Below are 19,538 nucleotides of genomic sequence, written 5' to 3' on the forward strand. Positions count from 1 at the left end.
TTGCACATTTTGTACTGCTATCAGGGAAAGACTACAGTCGTGGGATTACGCATCAACAGAAAAATAGGCAAAAGAAATGAAAAAGGTAATTCTTGAGAAAGGATACCTGAATGGTCAATAAACATGTAAGACACAATTATTGATCAGAGAAAATTAAAATGACATACCATTTTTAAAAAAGATTGGCATAATTCTGAGATCCTGATTGTATCAGATTTTGATGATCTGAGATTCTGGGTTTTTTTTGTTTTTGTTTTTTCATTTTTTTCTTTTCCTTTTTAATTGGAGTATAGTTGCTTTACATTGCTGGGTCAGTTTCTGCTGTACAGCCAGCCAAGTGAATCAGCCATACATATATCCCCACTGTTTTTGGATTTCTTTCCCATTTAGGTTACCATAGGGCATTGAGTAGAGTTCCATCCACTATACAGTAGGGTTTCATTAGTTATCTATTTTATAAATAGTAGTGTATATATGTCAGTCCCAATCTCCCAGTTCCTGAGATTCTTATTTCTGGCAAGCTCCTAGGTGATGTCATTGCCGCTGGTCCAGGACACAGTTTAAATAGCTAAGCCCAAGAGAAAGTCAAGCATATCCTCAAGGGACATACACAGAGACACAGAGATGTTTGTTAGAGCTCTGATGGTATAGTGATCGTTTGAAAACTACTGAGGCAAGTGGATGGCAAATTCATATGGCTGAATGCAAGGGTTAAAAGGAACTGAAGTTACATGTACCACCCCAGATCTGTCTTAAAATCAGTACTGAATGGGAAAAGAGCAAGTTGCAGGAAGAATCTATAGAATCTAACATTTAAAATTTTAAGTAATACTGAATATTTTTAGGGCTGTACACCTATACAGATAAAGAATACAGACTTGCATGGGAAGAATAATCAAGTTCATGATAGTGATTACTTGGGCAAGGGAGAAGTATAGGGATAACAAGGGCATGTGGCTCTTCAGTTGTATTTTAATGCTTTAATTACTAAACTAGATGATAGATGCACCCGCAAAATAACACCAGGGTTTGTCATATTTCTGTTTTTTGTACATCTAAACTATCTCATTAAACGAAACAAACTTTATTTGTTGGGATGGGGAAATTGAGGCTCAAGAATTTAAAAATAGGAGATATAAACTCACAAATAATTTGTATTCTGATTGCATGTTGAAATTAAATTTTGTATACCTGTTAAATAAAATATAGTATTAAAACAAAAGGAGAACTTAACCTTTTGTGCTGAAGTTCAAACACAGGCTGTACCCCTTCCTCATTAACATACTGCTTTAAATTTACAAAACTAACCAAAAAACACGAGTTCACCAAGTCAAAGGCAAACTACATTCACAAGGTTTGATCTTCAAAACACTCAATCAGAGTTTAAAACAAAGTGACTAAAAATAACTGGTTTACTTATGGACGTGGCACAAAACATTTTTTGTACCAGATAAAATATGGCCATTAAAAGACTCCCTTTATTCAAGGGACCTGAAAACCACCACACCCGAACACTTGAAAGCAAATGCAAAATGAGTTTAATAAGCCTCAGAATCGTCCCTCTTGGTTCATCTCCTGGTCTTTCAGTGGCAGTGAAAGAAAGTGTGGGGTGGCATGGGCAAAGCAGGAGGATGGTTTTTGTAAAGCTGGTGTGCTGATCTGCCAGTCATAAGGCTTCAAATAAAACAATGTCAGAGTAGGGAACGCGTGAACCAGGCAGGCCACCTTCCCTCACTGTTCTCAGTTTCTCTGCTTTATGTTAGAGCATAAATGGTTGTACCTCTGTTCCACCACACATCTCTTAGAAATAAGTGAGTGAGAGTAGTAAAGCTAATGGGGTTTAGCATTCAAAACACCTGGGCTTAAACCCTGACTGTGCTAGTACAAAACAGCTCACTAAACTTGAGAAAACGTCTCTAGGCCAGTGCTGTTCAGTTGAACTTGGTGTGATGATTGAAATGTTCTGTTTGTCCAGCATGGTAGCTGCTAGCTTTGTGTGACTGCTGAGGACCTGAAATGTGGTCAGTGTGATAGAGGAATTGAGTTTTTGATTGTATTTCAATTATTTAACTTGAATAGTTACATGACTAATGGCTACTGTAGTGGACAGAACAAGTCTAGAAAATGGAGTATTCTCCCTCTCATGGAGGATCCCCGTGTGATAATAGACATGAAATACCCTAATAAAAGGCTCTACTGTTAAACTGTCCTGCCTTGAAAGTACTTCAGAGATGAGTAGACTGTGTGAGTCTGCCTGGGTGGGCCTGCTTCTTTCACAAAATGCTAACACTGGTGCTACCTCCACACAGGCTTTCAAGTCTGACTTTTTTAAACACTTCCTGACGATGCAACTGACGCTGTCTGCTGTAAAGAAGCTTTGCTTCTTCCTTTTTTTTTTTTGTGACCTCCTGGTGTTGAAACAAAAATAATTGCATTTTCAGAAACCTAAAAGACCCTGAAGCTGGGAAGGATTGAGGGCAGGAGAAGAAGGGGACAACAGAGGATGAGATGATTGGATGGCATCACCGACTCGATGGACATGGGTTTGGGTGGACTCCGGGAGTTGGTGATGGACAGGGAGGCCTGACGTGCTGTGGTTTATGGGGTCACAAAGACTCAGACACGGCTGAGCAACTGAACTAAAGTGAACGGATTCTTAAATTTTTATGTGACTCTATTTGACATTTCCTTAAGTTTCTGGAAATTTCTCATTTTCTCCAATTAATATCATTGAACAACAACTGCTTTAAACTAGACAGTCTACCTGCACAGGTTAAAAATACACAAAAAGGATTTCCCTGGTGGTCCAATGGTTATGAATCTACTTGCCAAGGCAGGGGACATGGTTTTGATCCCTGGTCCGGGAAGATCCCACATGCCATCGAGCAACAAAGCCCAAGCACCGCAACTACTGAGCCTGATCTCGGAGGAAGAGCAGTGAATGGTCCTGAGGAGAGATCTTATTTCCCTGCCCAAGTATTAAACCCAAGTCTATGGGGTCGCACAGAGTCGGACACGACTGAAGCGACTTAGCAGCAGCAGCAGCAGCAGCCTGAAAGAAGACCAAGAGTCTACCCATTAGACCACCAGGGACTTGGGGCTAGAAGCAAAGTGACCCTGGTTTTTGCCCCTATTTGAAAGCAAGAATGTTTCAAGGAGGCAAAAACTGTAAAAACAGGTACAAAGTTTATTATTAGAGGCACAGCACAATGTATAGGAGAGCACACAGGAAACCAGTTTGTTTAGCCACCTCAGAAGCAGGGCAGAGATACACACCCAAGAGAAAGGATGTGGGCAGCCTCTCTAATGGGGAGTGCAGTGCATCTGACACTAGGCAGAGACACACCCAGAGGGGAGTGTGGGCATCCTGAGTGAGGAGGAGTGCAGTACGTCAGACACTAGGCAGAGACACACCTGGAGAGAAATGCGGGTGTCCTGAGTGAGGAGGAGCAGCACAGTACTGAGGCGATGTCATTCACTTATTAGGACAGTCCTTCTGGGTCTTTGCTTACTCTTAGCCAATTGTTTCTCTTTTCACACCTGAGTGGTCCGTAGATCCTTCCCCAAGATGTATGCACAACTTTTTGCTAAGATGGATCCCACTGTAAAGGCCTATGGCTGCATATCTACACTGATTATGGAGTGGGGTCCCCTCACTTTTCGACTCCCAAGAAGACTTCCTGCGCATGTAGAGACAGAGAAGTCTTCCTTGACCTTGGGAGTGGGCACCTTATCTCTTTGCTTTAGCAGAACTCAGCTTCTACCACTCGCTTTGTCCTTGGAGTATCTGGGTGAGAACAAAGGCTCAGTTTTACTGCACTTGACAAACACCATGTGTCTGGCCCAGAGATCCACTGTCTCCTGCCTCAAACCCTTGCTCTAGAGTCTGTGCTCCACGAGAGAAGCCACTGCAATGAGAAGCCTGTGCGATGCAATGAAGAGTAGCCCCTCCTCATCACAACTAGAGAAAGCCCACACACAGCAATGAAGACACAGTGCAGCCAGAAAATAAAAACAAAAAAAAAAGTTTAAAGTGAATGCATTGGTCAGAAATACATTAAAAAATATATATATATACAAAGACATCCATTTCAAGAAAGACAATCAGGCAGCACCGATGTTACTTTATAGTGTTTATTATAGTAAAAGTTGCTCCTATGAATCATTAGTGAGTTTTTGGTCCATATCTTATTTTCCATTTGACTCTAAAACATTTTACATTATTTACAAAATAAATTGCAATTTTCATGATACATATTTTTTTCCTGATGCTTAAAACACTAGTTTCAAGTAACTAAAAAACAGGATGACTAGATGTACTGAAAAGTACATGCTGAACATATTTAATTACCACAGTAATTTAAAAGTTCTGATCTTTACTTCTTAAGATTAAAATTCATTAATATGAAGTCATTCAACAGTCTCTGGGATTTCTCTGTTATCCACAATGAGACTATGAATAATCCCTTCTTTCCGCTTGCCGCTACTGACAGCCTTTATGTAACAGTCATGATTCCCAATATTGAAGTGAGTTTCAGTCCCATCATCTACAAACTCACCCTAGGCAAACAAAAGAAGGAGGAATTAGTGTTCCAGAAACATTTATCTTTGTCCAGAGCATTAACATCACTGAGAAAGGGAGGCATGACAAAGTACCTGTTAGCAAAATTAAAATTAGAAGCTTATTTTTAGGTGTTTTAAGGTCTCAGTCATAAACTGAAACTCTTTTATTTGTACCACTATAGTCTTTAAGAATCTTGTTTCAGAGGAAAAAAAAGTATATCTCATGGCTATGTGTCTATAACATATACTATGCAGAAAATATAGACTATTTTCAAAAGTAAAAATGATAGGAAATTTGTGATTCCTTCTATACAAAGAATGGGTTACATGCATTGCTTTATGGCATCCTCACAATAACCTGATTGGAGTATAATTATTATCCACATTTTATACATGAGGAAACAGGCACACAGTCAATAAATAACTTGCTTAAGACCCCAGTCAGTAAGGGATGGAGTGTTCTTCGCTGCTCTAAAAATCAGATTCCTCAGGCTATAGGTGGCTTACAATATACATAATGTAAATAACATAAAACCTAACACTACTGTAAGAAGAGGTGGCAAGAATACACAGAAGAACTATACAAAAAGATCTTCATGACCCAGATAACCACGATGGTGTGATCACTCACCTAGACCCAGACATCCTGGAACGCGAAATCTAGTGGGCCTTACGAAGAATCAGTACAAACAAAGCTAGTGGAGGTGATGGAATTCCAGTTGAGCTACAAGATGATGCTGTGAAAGTGCTGCACTCAATATGCCAGCAAATTTGGAAAACAGCAGTGGCCACAGCACTGGAAAAGATCAGTTTTCACTCCAATCCCAAAGAAAGGCAATGCCAAAGAATGTTCAAACTACCACACAAATTTCTCTCATCTTGCACGCTAGCAAAGTAATGCTCAAAATTTTCCAAGTCAGGCTTCAACAGTAGGTGAACCATGAACTTCCAGATGTTCAAGCTGGATTTAGAAAAACCAGAGGAACCAGAGATCAAATTGCCAAAATCCACTGGATCATTGAAAAAGCAAAAGTTCCAGAGAAACATCTGCTTTACTGACTACGCCAAAACCTTTGACTGTGTGGATCACAACAAACTGTGGAAAATTCTGAAAGAGATGGGAATACCAGACCACCTGACCTGCCTCCTGAGAAATCTGTATGCAGGTCAAGAAGCAACAGTTAGAACTGGACAAGGAACAACAGACTGGTTTCAAATAGGGAAAGCAGTACGTCAAGGCTATATGTTGTCACCCTGCTTATTTAACTTATATGCAGGGTACGTCATGTGAAATGCTGGGCTAGATGAAGCACAAGCTGGAATCAAGATTGCTGGGAGAAATATCTATAACCTCAGATATGCAGATGATACCACACTTTTGACAGAAAGTGAAGAACTAAAGAGCCTCTTGATGAAAGTGAAAGAGGAGTATGAAAAAGTTGGCTTAAAACTCAACATTCAGAAAAGTAAGATCATGGCATCCGGTTCCATCACTTCATGGGAAATAGATGGGGAAACAATGGAAACAGTGACAGACTTTATTTTCTTGGGTTCCAAAATAATCACTGCAGATGGTGACTGAAGCCATGAAATTAAAAGACACTTGCTCCTTGGAAGAAAAGCTATGACCAACCTAGACAACATATTAAAAAGCTGAAACGTTACTTTGCCAACAAAGGTCCATCTAGTCAAAGCTATCGTTTTTCCAGTAGTCATGTATGGATGTGAGAGTTGGACTAGAAACAAAGCTGAGTGCTGAAGAATGGATGCTTTTGAACTGTGGTGTTGGAGAAGACTCTTGAGAGTCCCTTGGATTGCAAGGAGATCAAAGCAGTCAATCCTAAAGGAAATCAGTCCTGAATATTCACTGGAAGAACTGGTGCTGAAGCTGAAACTCCAATACTTTGGCCACCTGATGCAAAGAACTGAGTCACTGGAAAAGACCCTCATGTTGAGAAAGATTGAAAGCAGGAGAAGGGAATGACAGAGGATGAGATAGTTGGATGGCATCACCGATTCAATGGACATGAGTTTGAGTAAGCTCCGGGAGTTGGTGATGGACAGGGAAGCCTGGCGCGCTGCAGTGCATGGGGTCACAAAAAGTTGGACACAACAGAGCAACTGAACTGAACTGAGTCTAGACTTGCTGTATATGGTACAATAGCCCCTGGCCATAGTTGGCAATCGAGCATGGAATGTAGTGTGTCTGAAATGAGATACTCTATTAACGAGGAAAATATACACTGGATTTGGAAGACTTCGTATGAAACAAAGAATGGTTAAAAAAACTCATTGGAAACTTTATATATTTATTACATTTTAAATAATATTTTCGATACAGTGACCTAAATTTTTATTAAGATGGAACTTCACCATAAGACTTTCGAAATGTGGTTATTCGAAAAGTTATATGAAGCTCATATCTGTGGCTCATACTATATTTCTGTTGAACAGCACTGATTTAGAGTAAAAAGATAGGGGCCAAGTAGCATAGAAAAGGAAGAGCATGAGGCTTAGAGGATAAAAATGAATTATGCCAAGAAGCAAAAGAAGCACTATCAGATGTACAACTTGGCTATGAGCTTCCTGGCAGCCAAAGCAGACAGAGCAAGGCTCCGTTGCTAACATTATCTAACCAAAGAAAGCACAGGAGGCATCAGAGAGGGAAGCTTTTTCTTTTTCTCTGGGGAGAATCTGGCCAACACGGATGTATACTGACCACCACAAGGACTGGTGGTGGGGTGCTGATCCTGGAGTCAAATGTATTCTTTTAGCCCTTTTCACATTGAGCTTTGAAAAAAGCCTTTAAGGCATACTTCTGTCAAAATCAATTCAGAGAGGAGAGCAAGGGTTGAGTGACACAATACTTGTAAGTTGCTTCTTGCAATTTGACAGATACATAATCTGGTCATGATGCTTTGAGATGAAAAGGAAATGGAGGAAAAAAGCTGCAGCTCCCAGGCAGTGAGAGCAGGTGTGCATAGTGCTGGGGAAGGCTGCCTGACACAGAGCTGCCAAAACTACTTCGCCAACTAGGCTGCAGTTACAAGGAGACAACTGGGTGAGAGAGAGGTATTGTCCAAACACTTCTGGCTTCTTGTCAGTTAGGAAGAAAGACATTGTGGATGGATATCATTTCAACTTCTTGCTTATTTACAACCACATTCTTGAAACAATGTTACTTTTGCAAGGGAGAATTCCTAGAGGGTTGGAGGGAATGTGACCCCAAACTGCTGACTCTCCATCTAGAAATTTCCATGGTAGGACAGAAAGAACAGAAAGGACCACCAGATATGGCATCAGGCACACAGCAGGTACCCAATCCATGTTAACGGTAACTGAATCTGGTCCAAAACAGGCCCTAAAATACTGAAGAGCTCACTAAGCCTCTCTGCATAAAAGTCTCAATGGGTGGATGGAACCCGGAGGGTGGCTGAAACGCTGAGGTTCAATTTTGAGTGAACCCTGGTTGCATTTCCCTTCAAGAATTAATATCAGGATTAAGAAACAGAAACACATTACTTTGTAACTTTTGATTTCTGGCTTGTGCACTTCCTTAGAAGCAGTTGCAAGGCCCAGCAGATTCTAGCTTGTCTACTGAATAAATTCATTCCCTTCCCTCCAAGGACATCTCCTCACCCTCCCAGACGTACAACAGATAAAGAAGGTAATAGCAGCAACCACAATGGGTAGCTAGCTACAGTATGCCCGGCAAAGAGAGCTTCTCGTGCTTTTTATCATCTCTAGTTCTGGTGTCACAACTGAAGTCAGCATGAAAGGGGACACCCAGGATGGTACGCCCTACTTGCCAGCTGATCCCATAACATGTGGATATTTCCCCCCAGTGATTCCAGTTCCTAGGCCCACAATCCCTGTGTCCAGGACCGTCTCCTCTGCTTCACTTCCTCCTTGTGCTGTGCACACAACGATTATATCCTCCCTACTTGAAATTCACTTCTATACTCATCCCACCACAGCCATAACTGCAAGGCAGCAAAGGTCCAACACACTAGGGTCTTCTCGGCTACAACGAGCCGGGCAGCCTCTCAGCACTGCTAGTCTACAAATTCCACTTGTCTTCTGGGGTTTGTGACAGTGCCCTTTTTTGTTTGCCTTTGTATCTTCTGACACCATGTGCTTCGTTTCTTTTTCACAACCTTTGCTTTTAGAAAGTATCATCTGTTTTGAGTGTATGATGTAAAGCCTTCCTATTCAGAGTGTGACCATGGGCCAGCAACTTGGGCGTCACCTGAGGACATGCTAGAACATGCATTTTAACAAGATCTGAGATGATTCTGTGCATGCAAATTTGAGAAACAGTAGTATAAAGCACCACTTAAAGGAGGATAAACACAGGAGGATGCAACCTTTAGGGAGGAATTTTTAAAAAGTGGGATAGATCTTTTTAGCATAGACGATGGTCCAGGAGAGAACAAGCAGGGTCCAAGGCTGGTGCCAAATCACAAGATGAATTGTTTCCAAACTCTCACTACCCCAGGCTTCAGATTCTGGAGTCAGGATTACTTCGTCTCTTTTTTGTTTTTAACCAAAAGGACCTTCATTAATTATAAAAATCTGCACAGTTAGGAAACACAGCAACGTTTCACTGGTCACTCATGCCCATGGTGACAGTAATCAAAGGATCAACTTACCGCTGTCTCCATTTTTTTACCATTGCACCATACATCCAGAGTGTCTTTCTCTGTAAAGGTAACCGATTACAACAAATTATAACCTGGAATCTAAAGATAAAGTTAACTCTTTATTATTTTAAGAAAAGTTTGATACACTGGATTTTGAAAACTCCATTAACTTTACATGGGTTTGAAATTCTTCCAAATTTGAAGAAATTGTGTTCTTGTTCACAGACAAAATCAAAATGAAACCACTCTTTTAAGACAAAATCATGATATAATATATACTGATGAAGATTTGTTACAGAAAATCTATAAAGGAGGATGCAGACAAATGAATGTAACAAGAGACCTTTCCATATGAGAATGTCTTTTTAAAAAATATCATCTTAAGTGTCTTAATTAAATTTCTAAGGTCTGGTATTGAATCAAAGAAGGGTTTACCCACTCCCAGGATTACAAAATGTTTCCATTTAGGATATCAATATATTTTAGCAAATTAAAGAGTGCTTTGGGCTTTTTAAAAACCTGCATATTTCAAATAATATAATATTTGACCTTATCCCTTTAATTTTTCATTTTTATTTTTTGGGTTGTAGCCAATATTGCTTTCCTTTTTCAGGTTGTTTTCCCTTATAGATTATTACAAAATACTGAATAGAGTCCCTTGATCTATATAATAGGTTCTTGTTGGTTATGTATTTTATATATGCAGTGTGCGTCTGTTAATCCCAAACTCCTAATTTATCCTTCCCCATATTTTCTTTAACATCAAGAGACTGGTTGATTCTCCCTGCCTCTCATAGTGACCCACCTGGACGAAGGCACAAAGAGACCACAAAACAGGCTGCATAGTATTCATACAGACAGACAGCAATTTAGCCTTAAATTTCATACTGCTGCTGCTGCTAAGTCGCTTTAGTTGTGTCTGACTCTGTGCGACTCCATAGACGGCAGCCCACCAGGCTCCACCATCCCTGGGATTCTCCAGGCAAGAATACTGGAGTGGGTTGCTATTTCCTTCCCCAGTGCATCAAAGTGAAAAGTGAAAGTGAAGTCGCTCAGTCGTGTCCGACTCTTAGTGACCCCATGGACTGTAGCCTGCCAGGCTCCTCCGTCTATGGGATTTTCCAGGCAAGAGTACTGGAGTTGGGTTGCCATTGCCCTCTCCATAAATTTCATACTGAAGAGTACAATAGAATCATCATAAAAAATATAGTATTTGATGGGCTGTGCTGAGTACAGTGCCAACACAATAGAGCAAAATGTTGCCATGATACACTTGGGCGTTAGCTAAGTGGCCACAGTTCACTCCAAGGAAAGTGAAAGTGAAAGTCACTCAGTCATGTCCAACTCTTTGTGATCCCATGGACTATACCATGGAATTCTCTAGGCCAGAATACTGGCATGAGTAGCCTTTCCCTTCTCCAGGGGATCTTCCCAACCCAGGGATTGAACCCAGGTCTCCTGCATTGCAGGTGGATTCTTTACCAGCTGAGCCACAGGGGAAGCCCAAGAATGCTGGAGTGGGTAGCCTATCCCTTCTCCAGAGGATCTTCCTGACCCAGGAATCAAACCGGGGTCTCCTGCATTGCAGGTGGGTTCTTTACCAACTGAGCTATATGTGTGCCATGTGCACAGACAGACATACGTGCATTTTGGGGAGGACTCCCAGAACCACTTGTGAATGTCAGGGTCCCCAGGAGTGTCAGGAGAGAAGACTACAGTCATCAAGCAGCCAGAAGACAAGCTTTGGATGTTATAACAAAGACTAGAGAGAAGCAGGACCTGTGTGTTTATATGGAGTCTGGGGGTCAAAGGCTGCCTGGGAGTCAAGGATGAGGTGCCATCTGACAAGCCATCTACTCCAGGAACAGAGTCTTTTCTCCCTGCACCTCAAGACAGAAGCCTCACTTGGAGAATGGAGAAAGGACTTTGAGCTGGGCTAGAGGCACGGAGTGAAAGGCAGAGGGCCCAGGAGATATGGGAGTGGCCACCCAATGGCAGCCTGGCATAGTATATAACAGCTGTATGTTCTGACAATGTAGATACAGTACAGCTGGAAAATGATATGCAAAAAGTTGTTTTAATTTGTGGGCAAGTGTACTTGCTAAGTCGCTTCAGTCGTGTCTGACTCTTAGTGACCCTGTGGACTGTAGCCTGCCAGGCTCCTCTGTCCATGGGATTCTCCAGGCAAGAATACTGGAGTGGGATGTCATGCCCTCCTCCAGGAGATCTTACCAACCCAGGGATCAAACCTGTGTCTCCAGTGGCTTCTGCATTGCAGGCAGATTCTTTACCACTGAGCCACCAAGGAAGACAAATTTTGGGCAGTCACTATTAATGGTGGTAGAGTATTTCTGTTGTTAACTGAGATTAGTATGTGCATAATTATGGCACAAAGGAAATGAGTAATTATCTTCTATTTGCATCATCCTCTGTATCCCTGAGAAGAAGGATTCTCAGTGTGGAAGAATAAACATAAAGATATTAGAGGAGATTAAATAAAAGAACTGGTATCCCGGAATTTGAATTATAAGCATCAGTATGAACTCATAAGCTATTTTATTTTTTTTATAAAGTCTCTCCCTCTCTTCCCCGTTCCTCCTGATATCTATCTACCTATGCATGTACACAGTTCCCTTGACATAGGAGCCAATCTAAAGAGCACCATATTGGCCAAAAATTGGACAATTTGAGCATCAGTAAGGATAATAACTGCAGTGTACTGAAACACCACAATTTGTTTAAATCCACAAGTTATCTGGGAAGCCCAATGATTAAAAAAAAAAAAAAAAAAAAAAAAACAAACTTAAATGATCACCTTTAGGAAAGAAAAAGGAGTCAATTTAATATCTTGAAAACTGGTAGTTAAGGGAAAACAAGCTGTGATCCTACATTTGTTACACAAAATGTACCTCTGTATAACTAAACAGTAGACAACAGGAAGTTTCTCACTGTACACAGGAAGTTTCTCACTGTATGAGCACTCCAGCTAATGAACAAGAAATGACAGAATCAGAATATATCCTTCTGCCAATGAATTAATGAATTCATCTGCCAATGAATTAATGGATATAGACACTTAGGTATTAGTGGTGCCAATATCAAAAAATTAGACAAAGCAAAACCATGTGCCTCTTGACAGAATAAATATAAAGTGGTCTTGCCTGAAAAATAAAAAAACCTTAAATTTGATCAATTCTTCAAATACCAACTTGCAGGAAATACTAATAGAAAAATATCACAGGAATGGAATCCACAAAATTCAGACCATATCCTATCCTCTTCAAGAAAAATCTGACCCAATTTCTTTAATAAATAAACCATACAGGAGGTTTTTTTTTTGGTTTCTTTTTTCCAACCATATGCATTTATTACTTGATAAGTATTTTTCATTCTTAAAAATTTTTCTAGCATTCAATTAAACTACACTCTCTTAAAAGACACGGACAAAGTCTCTTCATTTATGTATCCTCAAGGCCTGGTACATAAGCTGCCATTTATGAGGTTCTCAGTATTATCTAAATCAATCAATAAATCAATGAGATGATCTATATAATCTTGGATTCCCTGGTAATTCTTAACTTAGTGATAGGAGGCTAGTTCATATGGTAAAGAATCCACCTAAAATGCAGGAGACCTGCGTTCAATCCCTGGACTGGGACGATCCTCTGGAGAAGCGAATGGCAACCCATTCCAGGATTCTTGCCTGGAGAATTCCATGGACAGAGAAGCCTGGTAGGTTTGCAAAATAGCTGGACACCACTGAGTGACTAACACTTTCACCTTCAGTGATATGAGAAGCAGAAAATACTAGGAGTAAGCAGTAATGAACAAACGTAGCAAATACTTGTCTTTCAAGTTTTGTAGGCCCAGTAGAAACCAAGAACACAGATGGCAATCTGTAACAGGAGAACTTAGCTTAAGGATCAATGGCTTACCTTTTATTTTTTAATCTACTTTACCTGGACTTTGATTATTTTGATCTGCTATAGTCCTAAACCTAGAGAAAAATTCCCTTCTTTCTGATAAACCTTAAATTTCCAACTGCCTTTAGACACTCTTTTGAAGAGAAATATCAAATAATGACAAATTAAATGTTTACATCAATATTTCTTTTTTTAAACCCAAGTTTATAATTTTCAAATCTACCACTATAAATCTGACTCTCACATTTTCCATATAAATCGGTCAAATTAACAAATTCTTCATTCCCAGAGGACACATGAGAAACACACCTGCACGTAACACTCTCCTAGTCAAAGCTCCCATAAAAGGTCTGGAGAGCCAGAGGAACTAACGTGAACAGCTGTCATAAAAAGCCAATAAATTCTGCAGAAATGGCTTTCACTTACCTAACACAACTCTAAAGTCCTCACTATCCAAATGTAATACCCAAGTATTGGTGGTTTTTGATCTGTTCTCCATATACTTCTTGAGACTTTTCCCATTAATTTCCAGAGTATATTCATAAGCAAAACCACTGACAGCATCAATGTTGATGGTTGCTTTTGTCTTTGCAGCTCCAACGCAGAAGGTTTCCTTGCCAACCAATTTGAACATCCATTCTTTTCTTATCACTTCCTAAGTAAAAAATACAAAAGTTAAAAACATATAAATGGGAGAAATTTTAATGTTCAACTTTGGAAATAATACAATTAAAGGGAATACATGGTAATGCTATTTAGATGTGATTTTATTACTTCATGATACAAAGAGTTTAGAAAATAAAGGCATTTTAAAGTTAAATATTAGATGTTATAGTCTATGAATTCCACAACTATTATTAGTCTGCTTTGTATGGCAAAATGATAAAAGCCAATATATATATAACCACTGTAAGGGAAAAGCATTAAATTCACATAGGATGAATATACATTAGCAAAATCAAGCTTCTCTGTACACTATATTTCACAAAGTAACATTTTTTCCTACCTTCCCATCTACATATACCACTCGTTTGCCTGATGTGGTCCCATGTTCAAATTCAATTTTATGGACTCCATCACTTAAAGCAACTTCCCAAACAGCTACAAGATCTGTCATTTTTTCCAGGCTGTAAGGAGGGCTAAGGGAATAAAATTAAGCAATTATAATAGGCAAAAACAGTAACAGAATAACCAGTTAATCCTTCCAAGATAAAAATATCAGATCGTAAAAAGCCCTAAAATTACAAAATATTAAAGTGATACAAGCTAAGAAAGCCTACTTACAATCCATGTAACTATTTTCACCCTGTTACGCATTCTTTTAAGATGAAATTACTATCTATGGGTATACAGTCAGATAATTCCAAAGTCACCTTATTAGTAATAGGATTAAGAATCAATCAGTTTATCCAGGACAGTATTCTAAGCTTGGCCACAGAAAGGTCAGTAAAAAGTTTCTACTCCTCCCTCCTGTCATTTAAAAAGCACAGTATTTAATTTTGGTTTTATCATTTCAGATCCTATCACTCTAAAGCAAGAATTCTTAAAACCTTTTATATTTGAACCAAAAACTAGGGATTCATTTTAACAAAAAAGGTTCTAATTTAAAAATACTAAGATGGAGGAAAAAAGTCATGGAAGAAATGTTCTCTAATAGATACAAAAATGTTATGCAAGATAGTAATCTTGTCATTATTACAGGAAATCTTATTAAAAATATAAAGGATTCTGTTTTGTGACGTTTCTGGCACAACTTAAACATGTATTTTATATTAATGTCTTCCTATAAAATATATATTATATATAATGCATATATAACATATAAGTAATATTTTTATACTGATACAGATTTTTAGCTTTGAGGTAAGTAACATTACAGCAGTAATGTTCATAGCTAACAGTTATTCAGTACTTACTGTGTGCCAATCACTGTTCTAAGAGCTTTACACACATTAGCTCAAAGAATCCTCACCATGAGGTGGGTACTATTATTCCTCTATTTACAGATGAGGAAACTGAGGCTCAGAGAGGCTAAAGGCTTGTCTAAGATCACGACAGTAAGTGGCAGATGGGGTACAATTTTAGGAGTCTGGTCCCAGAGTCTATTCTCTTAACCACACACATCCTCCTCTTCCTTCACTCTAATCTCCTTTGTAGCCTCTAAACCAGAAACAGTAAATAGGTTTTATATCATTTTGGAAGTGACTGCCAAGAATTTTGTGCTGAGAGGGATTTGCAGACCTCACGTCCAGGTTTTACGGGAAAGGATGCCACGTTAGTGGTGACCACCTCCATGCCAGGTGTTATTCACCCTTGCTGGAAATCAAAGAGAAGCAAAACCATGGATTCTGCAGTATTACAAAATGTGTTCTCCAAAAAAGTAGCCTGGATACTCTCCTGAATGAATAAAGCCCATCTTTAAAGCTTCATAATCCAGTTTTATCACAATGCAAGACATTTACCTTTCGTCATCTTCAAAGATAGGACTGTCATCTCCAGATGCCATGGTTGGCAAAACAGTCTTTAATCCAATTAGGAGCCAGGAAAGAAAAAAGCAGAAGTGCAGCAAAGAAAGACTGAGAGCAACAAAGATGACACGTGCAAAGAGTTTTTCTAACTTTGCAATCCATTTCTTAAAATGCATGCAGTTTCTGATGAAACAGCTTTTACATATAATAGAATTGCAATCTCTAATTGTCAGGGAAATAAGTTAAATCATGCAAACCAGTCAGTCATATTTTTCCCTGTTATGGATTTATAATTTCCTAAAACTAAGAGAATAAACTCTAGTTTATTTCAAGTATCATACCACGTCAGAGTTGCAAGAGATGTAGAGGTCCTCTGGGTCCCTTCCTTCTCAAACTGAGAAGAAGTCCTAAGGGTATGAGGCAGTAGGTCAGGGAATACAGAAAACCCCAGGATAAACAGAATGGACCCTCTGGAGGCATCCATGTTACATGGTAGTAACAAATTTAAAATTCAATCTTCATATTAAAATTTAGAAAGCTGTATTATGGTACAAAACATAATTTAAAAAAATTTTTAAAGATAACTTCAAAGAAACGTTAAGTTGCAAGAAGGAGCTAGGGATGTACTAGTTTGCTTTCTAAGAGCAAACTTAATTGCTCTTAGAAATTTGCCCACTTACTCAAACCCACTTAATTTAATAGTGCCAATAATGAATTCACAAAAGTTATATGGTTTGCTCAGGTCACCAGAAGAGTCCAAGCCAAATCGAGTCCAGAACACCTGTGTAATTATCTGAGCTATAATGCTAAAAATCAGAAGTACATGTAATACTCACATGCATAGGAAACCATCCACATTTGAAGATTTAGGATTAACAATTGTACCCCTGTCAAACCTACTGAATAATAAATTCAACTATTGTTTTACTTCCAAGACCTACTCTAGTCTAGTCTTTTCCATACAGATGTCCAAGGGTGCTCTCTCCTTGTAAAAATGGGAGATTGCCAATCTTTTTTCGTCTGGAATAACCAAACGTGACAAATTGCTTTTTAAAAGATATTAAAGAAGACCTTAGCACCCATAAAAGCAACCCAACAGGCAAAGAAAAGCTAAATGCTTTAGAATAAAAACTAAAGATTCAAAATACATTGTACCTAAAATAAATCCCTGTTTAAAATTAGCACCTTCTATATTTGTGGATTTTTCTAGTCTTAAAAATACCTCTTAGGATATCTCCTATGAAAGTGAAGGGTATCTGCAACTATCAAAGTAAAAAGAACACAGAGCAATAGAGTAAGCTAAATAGCATAATATAACCTAGGGTATGTGTATTTTGTAAATCAGAGTAAAGTTTGGGATATCACTCAGATTTTGCTCTACAACTTTTAGACACTCTAGAATGTTCAGAAATTCAACAAACTTGAAAGAACTGCCCAGTTTTTCACTTTAAGGAATTTCAAATATTACCACACTAAGATAAGGCTTAGTACCCTCTTAATTATATTTCATATAAAGCATAAAAGACAACACAAATTAGAAGAGAGGTTAGAAATCAAGGTCACATAAAATATTCTTCTCTCTACTATCAACATTCATTCATACATTCCACATTTATTTAAGAAGTATCAGTTGAAGGTTTTGAAAATGTTTTGGAAATAGTGGTGATGGCTGTACATCATAAATGAACTTTAGGTTCATTTAAGTCACTGAATTGGACATTTTTAAATGGCAATTTTTATGTCATATATTGATCACAACTTTTAAAAATTAATACCGTAATACACAAAAAAACCCATTGAACTGTATCCTTTAGATGGGTGAAATATATGGTATATGAATTATATCTCAGCAAAACTATTTTAAAAAAACCAATCCAGGTGTCCTGCCAGTAGCGTTTCTTGCAATATGATTTCGGTTATGACCAAGAGATGATCACAGCTGTCCATGTCCTGGGTTTCTACCTTACTCATTTGAATAATAAATTTACCTGTCACACAGATCTCTAAGCTACTGTCATATTCTAAATTCATCCACCACGCTAGCAGTCATCAGTCACTCATGTGCCAGGCACTAAGCTCAGAGTGAGAGACTCTGGAGAGACAGAGATGATCACAGCACAGCCATGGGACTGTCCTTGGAAAGGGAAGCAGTAAAGAACAGAACAGGGCGACCCAAGTGGCTCAGAGAAAAAGAATCTGTCTGTCTGCCAACGCAGGAGATGGAGGTGTGTGGGGGTGTGGGTGGGGGCGTTGGGCGGGGGTGCTGTTCGACAAATCCCCAGGTCAGGAAGATCACCCGGAGAAGGAAATGCAACCCACTCCAGTATTCTTGCCTGGAAAATCCTTGGACAGAGAAGCCTGGCGGGCTAAGTCCCAAAACTGAGTCAGACACGACTTAGGGACTAAACAAACACAAAGAACCAGAAAAGGCCCCCAGAGAAAGGATCCTAGCCCTGCCAAATGGGTGGGAAGACCAGGGAAGCCCACCCTTTAAAACTTGAGAGAAAGGAGTTCATCCATTGTCATTTTAAACTTATACATACATTTAATTATCAGGACCATGAGATCAAACTGGAAAATGATCATTACAAAGAAAAATTCCCTCTATTTCAGCACACAGGTTTTAAAATGTAAGTAAAACCGATGGAAAAACAAATTCCAATTATTTTCACTGATAAGGACAATGTCACTTACTTGAAAGTTTACAGGTCTTCAGGGCAAGTTTCTTGAGGCTCTAGTGACATATCCCTCAGCATAATCATTTTAAATCCCTGTCCTAGCAACTCAACATCCATGTTTCAGAGTAGGACTTTAAAACGTTTCCACTATTTATCTAATCCCAGCTTGAATTTTGCTTTAACTTAGGTTTAATCGTACTGGGGACTGTAATGGTTTATCCAAGCTAAACCTAAGTCGGTTTTAAAAATTACTAAGGCATTCAGTTTCTTTTCAGCAAAGCTCTAGGTAAGGCCAGCTATCGAACAAACTTAACAAAGAGGTGTTGACGGTGTCCACAGGCTCAGCACCGGGACCTCCGGCAAAGTCTTATCAGTTAGCTCTCTGAGCCAGGTGTTCCCAAATGTGAGGCACAAAAAACGCGAATAACTTTTCCAAGGAGCATTTTGCAAAGAGTACCGCAAGCCTCTCTACACAATCAAAAAACCAGACGAAACAGTGTTCAACGAATCGTTTTTTATAATAGGTAAGAACCAAAAACCACCTGTTTGTTCACCATCGTGAAGATAATCCGTGGAGTGAATCACAGTCCTGTTACTCAGCAAGCTTGGAGCCCTGGTCAGGCGCGGAAAACCTGGCACCAAAGCACCCGTTCGCGGCCAATAAAAACGATGGAGACAAACATCGGCCGCGCGCAGACGCGTGGGATGTATTGGTAAGACAAAGAAGCCAGGCTGCAGCACTTTGTGATCCGGGTTCTGCAAAAATACAGCCGGCTCATTTTTGCAGGGAAAAGGGCACTGGATGGAAAGACACCTTAATGCGAACCCGGTGCTCCCCGGGAGCTTCCCGGTGACGTCTACTCCACTTTTCCGACTGCGACAAAGTGAATTTATAGTCAGGCAGAGGCCGGAGCCGCGGGTTCCAGGGCCTGGCCGGGCAGGAGCAAACGGCCGCTCGGCCGGGTCTCTGGGAGACGCCCGGAGCCCCCTCCCCACCCCCCGCGCGGGCCTAGGCCTCACCGCGGGGTCGCACCGCCGCCAGGACACCGCCCACTGCCCAGCACGCCCGCCGCCGCCGCCGCCGCTGTCGCCGCAGCCGGGAGATGGCGGCCGCTCGCACCGCGGCGGGGGCGCCCGGCGCTGCGCACAGGGCCTTCCGGGCCGGCCGCGCCGCCCCACCTGGGCAGCGAGGCTCACCTGGGCGCCGTGGGCCTCTCGGGGCTCTGGGCCCAGAGACCGGTGGGTTCCGCCGACTGGACCTCC

The 19,538-nt window shown here is 40.1% G+C and overlaps 1 protein-coding gene across 1 annotated transcript; it reads right to left on the bottom strand.

Annotated features, from left to right (window-relative positions):
• Positions 1–4,164: 4,164 nt before the first annotated feature.
• FAIM (Fas apoptotic inhibitory molecule) lies at positions 4,165–15,759 on the bottom strand. The gene is given in 6 exon segments (XM_052640430.1): positions 4,165–4,560; positions 9,216–9,265; positions 13,556–13,784; positions 14,136–14,268; positions 15,592–15,740; positions 15,742–15,759. Coding segments are annotated over 6 exon segments (729 nt in total). The 3' UTR covers positions 4,165–4,410.
• Between the last annotated feature and the right edge of the window lie 3,779 nt (positions 15,760–19,538).

Source organism: Budorcas taxicolor, chromosome 1 (genome assembly GCF_023091745.1).
Source record: "Budorcas taxicolor isolate Tak-1 chromosome 1, Takin1.1, whole genome shotgun sequence".
Taxonomy (NCBI): Eukaryota; Metazoa; Chordata; class Mammalia; order Artiodactyla; family Bovidae; genus Budorcas; species Budorcas taxicolor.